This window comes from Cryptomeria japonica, unplaced genomic scaffold, assembly GCF_030272615.1.
Source record: "Cryptomeria japonica unplaced genomic scaffold, Sugi_1.0 HiC_scaffold_256, whole genome shotgun sequence".
NCBI classification, from domain to species: domain Eukaryota; kingdom Viridiplantae; phylum Streptophyta; class Pinopsida; order Cupressales; family Cupressaceae; genus Cryptomeria; species Cryptomeria japonica.
Genome location: NW_026729078.1, coordinates 132771 through 141391, shown reverse-complemented (window position 1 = coordinate 141391; position 8621 = coordinate 132771). Strand labels below are relative to the sequence as shown.

Here is an 8621-nt window from a genome sequence, read left to right as displayed (position 1 = left end):
AAGTGAAAGAAGCTATTATACAACAATTGATTTCGGTAAAAGCAACTAATGAGAAAATTAATCACATATGAAATAGAAAACCCATCGAATATTGAATAAAGTGTTGAATAAAGTCTTTATTAAGATTTAGTGTTATTAATCGAATTATTTGTGGCATCGCATCTGGTCAACAGACTTTCGTTCTTCAAAATGACGCACTATTTCTGCGTTCCTTCCTGACTCACCATTTCTGCCTGCCTTCTGTGTTCCTTCCTTTTCATCTTCTGTGTTCCTTCCTCCACTCACTATTTCCTGTGTTCCTTCGTTTTCATCTTCTACAAAGACCAATCGAGGAGTTTTTCGATTCACAACTTGCAATTACATTCCTTTACTTTTCATGGCTCTCTCGATTTTCTTTCCGTTTCTTCTTATTACATGTTTTGCTGTGTTGTCAGTAAATGCCTATTCCCTGTATCCTTCGTATCAGAGTTGTTCTCCTTATCAATGCAACCAGTCCCTTATCAAATATCCCTTTAATGAGTGCGGCATAACAGATACTATATTGTGCGCAACAAACCATACTACTATAAAAGTTTCCAGTTATATGTCTGGGTTGTGTTCGGGAAACAGGTATAGGGTAATGGGAGGGATCACAGAATCATCTTATGCAACCAGAACCATTCGTGTTGTTTGTGAAGAAAACCCTTTAGATGCTTGCCAGATGCCGTATGTGAATCAATTTTATGAGCAGATGCCGTATGTGAGTCAATTTCGTCTTTCAGATAAATATAAATTCGGAACTGTTCTTATTTGTAACAGGGAACCTCCATACAGGAGCAGTCTCAATCAAGTCAACTGTTCGGAATGCAGAAGCGAAGGCGATTTATGCTACTACTCCTTTTATTCTCCGTTCTACAAAATGGAAGATGAAAGTTGTATAAGCCAATACACCTTTATCATTTCGAACGACAATAGCTACAACAACATCACTGATGAAAATAATCTCTTGGAGCTCTTGCACACGGGATTCGAAATCAAATGGAATATCAGCGACGAGTGTACTTCCTGTGAAAACTCCAGCGGCATATGTTATAACCCATATTATTATAATAATTTTCAGGCGTGCATTTGTTCTGACGGTCCCCACCAATACAACTGTTTAGACGGTATTTTTTCAAATATCCGAATTTAATAATTAATAGTTCAAACATATTGTGAATGCTTGTCAGAATTTATAAACACTAGAAATAAATAGAAAGATCATGAAAATCTTAAAAATATCTTAAAATCGAAATTGGTTTAGAGCTCTGAATTGGGAAGAGAAATTACAAATTGAGAAAAAAGCATTATTTTCGTTTCAAGTTTTACTAAATAATTCTCTTTTTTCAGGAATACTTCTATACCACGAGAAATGGCAGATGCTCTCTAAATATAAAGCAGGTAAGTTACTTTAGACTGAGGCTTTTTCTTTTGAAAATTAATTTATATCTTATTTAAAATTTCCATGAATGGATTATGGTCCTTTACCTTATTAACTAGATTACCACATTAGAATTGACTATTGACTTTTTTGCAGCGTTAGGTGCTATCTCTGGTGCCTTCGTTATATCAATCATCGTCTTCATTTACAGAAGGATTAGACGAAAGAGAAAGGAAAGAGAGCAACAAGAGGAGCGAGATATAAGAAGGTTTATGGATCCCCTTGATTCCAGACCTCCTTCAGTTGCAAACTTTTTACAAGCAGGAATTCCCAACAAATATTCTCATCGTCAGATTAAAAGATACACCAACAATTTTGCAGTCAAACTGGGCCAAGGAGGTTTCGGTACAGTATTCAAAGGTGATCTTGCAAATGGATGTATAGTAGCTATTAAAATACTTGATAAATCAAAACACAGTCAAATTCAATTTTTAAATGAAGTGGCTACTATTGGAAGGATCCACCACTTGCATCTTGTACGACTTTTGGGATATTGCTTGGAGGGCTCTAAAAGAGCTTTGATTTATGAGTACATGGTCAATGGTTCCCTTGAAAAATATATCCATGGGGATGATCAAAATGTACTGAATTGGAAACAATTGTACTCCATTGCAATGGGCACAGCTCGTGCAATTGCATATCTACATGATGAGTGTAGAAGCAAGATTTTACATTGTGACATAAAACCCCATAATGTATTGTTGGATGAAAATTTTTCGCCTAAGGTTGCAGATTTTGGTTTGGCGAAATTAACAGATAGAGAAGAAAGCCATGTCTCTCTAACGGGTGCTAGAGGAACCCCTGGTTATGTAGCCCCAGAGGTGTGGTCTAGAAACTATGGACCCATAACTGACAGATCAGATGTGTATAGTTATGGTATGTTGGTCATGGAAATGGTGGGAGGAAGAAAGAACTTTGACATGAAAGCTTCCAGATCCAGCAAATTTTACTATCCAGAGTGGGCATTCAAACAGGTGGAAATGGGAGAATTTCAAAACCTGAGGGGAGATAATATAACAGATGAGGAAGATGAAATTGTAGCGAAGAAGTTGAGCATGTTGGGACTGTGGTGCATTCAGTACAACCCTTCTCACCGGCCTTCTATGAGTAAAGTGATACAAATGTTAGAAGGAACTGTTGATATCACCATGCCCCCACAGCCCTTTCCTATCGATACACCAGTCCAAACAGCAGCTTCTACTGAATCGTCGTCTAGCATTTGATGTGTGATCAAATGATCTCATTCATGGGATCTCGTCTTTGTTGCAGTCCTCATGCCGATCTCAACCCTCATGCCGATCTCAACCGTTAGTATTGGTAGCTACTTTCTTGTTTTGTTGTTTCATCTTAGATATATGTAAATGATTCACTTATACTGGTAAACTCTTCCAGATTTAAAAGTATTAATAGGATTATAAACTCTGGGGCATCATTAAAAACCCATGTGCAAATCTTTGTTTAGAAAGGAATTAAGAGAAAGGCAGGGACACACTTTCCATTCTCCAATATTATAATTCTCCATGAAATTGTGTGATGCACAGAAATATGTTGGCTACTGGAAAAATGGGTAGCAGAAAAGATTGTCCATCCGCAATTAGTTCATCCAAATTACATTTTGTTTTTAGTTGATTGAATTTCGTTTAAAAAAAATTTGAACAGACTGATTCGATTTCCTCGAAAAATAGTTAAAATTATTTATTTCTCCAAGACAGATTTCCATGAGGGAGTCAACCGAAGTAAACATCTATGGAGAGTTCTAACCTCTCAATGTAAATCCCTTTCCTTGTGAGGACTAGATACTCAATTCAGTGGAAGGAAGAAATTACAGACATAAAGATATGAAGAGTAATCCACACTTTCCCTCTCATCTAATTTATATGTTATGCTTGAAATCAGATCCATAAGTATAAGTAGACAATAATATTGAATATATGTGGATAACAGTTTGATATATTTAACTAAATTATGTTATAAGGATTTTACATGAATTTCATATATTTTAACAATTTGTAATTCAATTCTTATATTTTAAATTAAATTGAAATGTAATTTAATTATACACAACATGAAAAATACATTTTTTTTTTTGATGTATATGAGATTCCTACTTTTATTAAAATACTGGAGATCCAATTCTTCACATAGTAATTTTATTATATAATATTTAATTTATTAGTACAAGCACAGCTTATTTTATTTATTCTAAAATTAATATTCTAAATTCTAAATTAACAAATATGTTCTTTTAATGATATTAGATTTCTAGAATACATATTGTTGACTGTAATTGCTTATGGGTGTGATTGTTTTATAGTTTTTGCAAATATTGTCAGATCATACTACATGATCCATCATTAGGATGAAGAAGTGCATAAGGAGAAGAAAAAACATTTTCATCCTAAACATTCACGTATAATAAAATTCAAAAACAATTATTATCAAAAATATGTTCTTTTAACTTTTTCATCTAAAATACATTAAACATAGATTTTTACTACTTATTTCATAGATTAATATATAGCACGACAACTAATTATTTTAATTTTATATCTCTCATATCTATATACTTTTTGATTTTGAAAAATAATTAATAATAAACAATTATATATATATATATATATATATATATATATATATATATATATATATATATATTCCGAGGCAAGATAGTGACCATTTTAGAACAGCCAAACTTAGAGACAAAATTTCCATAAATAAGATAAAATAAGGCAGGGATTGAGAACGATATCTTTCCTACTGGCGTGATGATCACAGAATGCCCTGCTAACACCGTAAGTATCTTTTAGTCAGAAGCCTCTCTTTCGTTAAGCCACGTGGTCAGAAGTCATCTAAGCCAATCTTGGCCGGCACTGTAAATATGAAGGCCGGCCTTGCAATAATTCATATTAGATAATGAAAAAACATAAAGAACTCTAAAAATAAGATAAAATTTTAAAACATAATATTTTCTTTATAATTCTTTATTAATTAACATTTCCTGATAAATCTTTTATTTGACATTTCCAAAAGCTTAACGTATTTGACAGTTAAGAAAGAAATGGTCAGAAGTCTACGCTATTAGCCGGCATTGTCGAGAAAAAAAGGAAATATTAATTTATTGCGTAAGAGAAAAATGAATTGTAAGAGGTCAAAAACTAATACTACAATTATCTGAAAATGACAAGTATTAAAGACAAAAGTCGTAGCTTCCCAAATGAATATACGTATTCGAATTGGAAGAAGTCAAAAGGTAAAGTAAACGACCCCTTCAATTTATGGTGACCATATTCCTATTCCTATATTTGCATCATGAAAAATATAAAAAGAAGAAAAATATATTGCATTTCATCATGTACATATTTGCATCTATATCATAAGCATTATAAAATAATTATAAAGCATATAGAACATCACATAGGAACACATGCATATAGCTGTCGCAAGGATGGATGATCTCATATATATATCAAAAAGTAATAATAACATGTCATGATACAATGATGTTGAAATCTCATATGGCTACAAAATCACCCAAAGGTGTCTACAACATCATACAAAAACTAATATAAACAGGATCCAAGAGAGCTATGATGAAGACCCTCTCTCAGAGCTAGTTGGCCTCGAAGGAATTTGATCTCCCGAAGGACTAGCCCCTGGATCATCTCGTCAAGCCCCCCCTGCAGACCATGTGGGACAATCTTTTCACAAAATCATTTAACACTCTTGTTTTTGCCCAAATCTCAGGCATATACATATTTTATCTCAATCACATCACCTTGATCGTGACGTGGTCCTCAGCAGTCAAATCTATTTGTAACCATTGTGTCATAGGGAATCTCTCTCTAGACTCAATCTAGGGTAAGTACTCCTGCATCGAATCAAATCAATCATGTCAATCCTAGTGGTTCTCTTGTTCATCACATAGTGTTTCTTATCTTACCTTATCCTATCCTAGTGGTGCCTATGTCCATCACATGGTGTTTCTCATCAAGCTCTATCCTAGTGCTTATGTCTATCACATGGCGCTGCATCCTAGTGTATATGTTTTTGCATTGCACTATATCCTATCTTGATAGAGTACTCACAAGATTTTTATGAATTCGATGGCTTATCCTCTACTCATCTCAGCAAACCTACCTATTTTTGGGCACTTGTTTGAGTGATTCCTCTCAGCATCTTACGCAATTGGCAACATATGTTTATCATAGAATTGTCAATTCTAGCCTTGTTTTCAGTTCATCTTTCCTAGGGCACCTGTTTGAGTGAATCCTCTCATACAATACAATACTTTTTCTCTATTTTATGTGTACAAATTTTAGATTAGACAATAGAGATTTCTAAATTTACTTTAAGCAGAATAAGATAGATAGTCCCAGACTTTGAACAAGTGAAATCCCTAGACTAAGCTAAATTTTCGAGGGAAATCTCTACAAAGCCTCCTAATCTGAAATCTAGAGCCTCAATTAATTAAGACACCTTCAGAACTAAGGTGTCTAGCTATATAGTTCAAATTTGATTAGTTGATATTTAATGTCGAATTTACCTATCATTTTACCTATATAATATAATATATTCACATCATATTCAAATAAAAAAGAGGAAGTAATCAGATCTATCATCCATCTCTCATGGCTTTGAATCGTCTGCTTAAGAGTCGCTATTTTTAAATGATGATGATTTATAAAGGTTTCCATATTTTTCACAAATGACAAATGAGCTGCTCCACCGTAACTCACGCTGAGATTGCCTCGCTTGTCTTGAAAACGGAAGTCATTTTACACACAAAATTCGTAAACCAATGATCAACAAAAGTAGAAAGAAAACTAGACAAAACAAAATACAATACAAACTTAAGTCCAATACGTATTCCTTCACGGTGGATAAGTAAGTACACAGAAAGTGAGTTGCTTGACTTGGTGGATAAGTAAGTAGAACATGGAAGCTACTTTGGAAAGAAAACTGTCTCTCTGGAAAACTCTCACGTTCTATTTCTTAGATTTCCCGATAAGATTAAATTGCTGACGACAAGAATACAAGGAGTTCAAGATAAAATTTATTATATTATAGGGAAGAATATATTTATGACCAAAACAATATGAGAATAGTTGAAAGAAAGTGTGTATTTTTATAAGAAAAGGACAACAAATATTTAAAAATGGCAGTTCCTTTGAAAATAATCATCTTAGTAGACTATATCATTGTTACGCAATTGATTCACCAAAGTTAAGTCTAGTCAAGTCAAGCCAGCCATTCAATTCAAGGTAGACAAGGGTTGTATGTAACCAAAAAACTAGTTAATTTGATGTCTCTCAAAATCATATGAAACAATTTTAAATCATATTTAACTTTTTACAATAGCTTATTGGGAAGGCCTCTCCATCATATAATTTATGTTTAGGATCCATATGTAGACAAACTAAGAACATCCCTTTAGTTACTCACCATCATCTTAAGTTCTAACATCTCTTGCACATACAAATAAAATTCACTTTCAACCTATAATTTTTTTAAGCTATCAAAAAAATTAACCCCCTTAAACATAAGAAAATGAATATTAATCAACTCCTATTCAAAAGCCATCATTTATAAATAATTAATATTATAATAATATTATGACACACATAAATTAAATTTATATAAAGAGAATTAATAAATATATTTTTATATTGGTATAAATATGTTAAGAGGCATTTGAGTTATAGAAAAATATTATACATTATATCATTATATTTTTAACTAACATAAATATCTTAAATACATTGTTTATAAGATGTCAAAAGATATCAATCTAAGACACCTATCTATTTTATTAAATTTTGATGGGTGATTTAAAGGTAACTCAGATAGGGCACGAGGGGATGTGGTCATTATAGATCCAAATGGCAAGTTGGCCTATGTAGTTAATCTAGGCATTCAAACTTCCAATTTCACTGAAGTGGTAGCAACATTCATCATAATGCTTCAAGGTAAAGCTAGACGAGACTCGAATATGAAAGACCTCATCACAAAATGCCAAAGGTTCCTTTCCATGTTTGGCCACGTTAGAATTAATCACACCCTTAGAGACAGGATCAAATTTGTGGACATGGATTATTTTAATTTTGTCGACTAATTTTTTTCTACAATGTAATTTGTAAATATTAATATTGTATTTGTGAAGTATAATTTTTTCAATATTTTATGACCATTATTTTTTTATTTTTTTCATTTTTTAAAAATGGTTTATGATCATTACCTTCTTTCTTTTTCTCTAAACTAATAATTATTTTCTACCACTCTTTTGTTAAAAAATTTATCAAGATTTGTGACATTACATATCCATGTTTTTTTAATTATTAAAGTTTACTATTTTAATTATCAAGATTTGTGTTAATTTTTTGATAACAATTAACACACTCAAGTCATTATAGTAATATTAAAACTATGAAATTTCCACAGTCCATAGAGTTAGCTTGGTATTTTTTGACTTTATAAAATATTAAATCATCAAGATTTTGGAATATACACATATTCATTATTGAATGAAATATCTAGCTAGTATAAATAAAGATAAATAAAAATTTAAATAAAAATAAAGTGAACAATATTCATGAAATAGAGTAATTTTTAGATAATTGTAAAGTAGAATAAAATAAATATTGAGGTAAACAAACAATTCAAGACAAGTCTATTTAACATGTTTATATTATATTAATAAAATATTAAAAATAATAATTAATTAACTAATGAAAATATTTCATTATTATTAAAAACTCAGATTTAATATAATATACATCACATGAATATTTACCATGGTTTAAAACATTAACACATTACAGAATATCTAAAATTAAAAATCATCTCTTAATTATATTTTTAAAAATAAAAAAATATTATTTATAAAAAAATATCTAATTTTATATTATTAAAAATTAATTCATAATTTATCATCAAATTGTAAACCAAGATTAAAATTATAAAATATATGTTAAAATTTAAAATTTAAGTATAATTAAATTGTAAGTATAAAAATCTATCAATCATATATCTACTATATGCTAAAATTTAAAATTCAAGTATAGTTAAGCTTTAAGTATAAAAATGTCTTAACTATATCTCTATGATAAATTTATTTTCTCTTTTAATTTTTTTTTAAATTAAAAATATCATCTATAACTTTTTT

The 8621-nt window shown here is 30.8% G+C and overlaps 1 protein-coding gene across 1 annotated transcript; it reads left to right on the top strand.

Moving 5' to 3' along the window:
• The first annotated feature begins 219 nt into the window (after nt 1-219).
• Nucleotides 220-3066, top strand: LOC131036566 (LEAF RUST 10 DISEASE-RESISTANCE LOCUS RECEPTOR-LIKE PROTEIN KINASE-like 2.4). The gene is made up of 4 exons (XM_059215754.1): nt 220-705; nt 799-1145; nt 1369-1419; nt 1556-3066. Exons 1-4 carry the CDS (start codon nt 377-379, stop codon nt 2680-2682), a joined length of 1854 nt encoding a protein of 617 aa, XP_059071737.1. The 5' UTR covers nt 220-376; the 3' UTR covers nt 2683-3066.
• The last annotated feature ends 5555 nt before the right edge of the window (nt 3067-8621 follow it).

Bases quoted from the DNA above. Each gene is read 5' to 3' on its own strand.
- LOC131036566 (XM_059215754.1), top strand. From the start codon at position 377: ATGGCTCTCTCGATTTTCTTTCCGTTTCTTCTTATTACATGTTTTGCT. The intron at 706-798 runs GTATGTGAATCA...TATTTGTAACAG, and splicing joins TTAGATGCTTGCCAGATGCC to GGAACCTCCATACAGGAGCA. The intron at 1,146-1,368 runs GTATTTTTTCAA...CTCTTTTTTCAG, and splicing joins CCAATACAACTGTTTAGACG to GAATACTTCTATACCACGAG.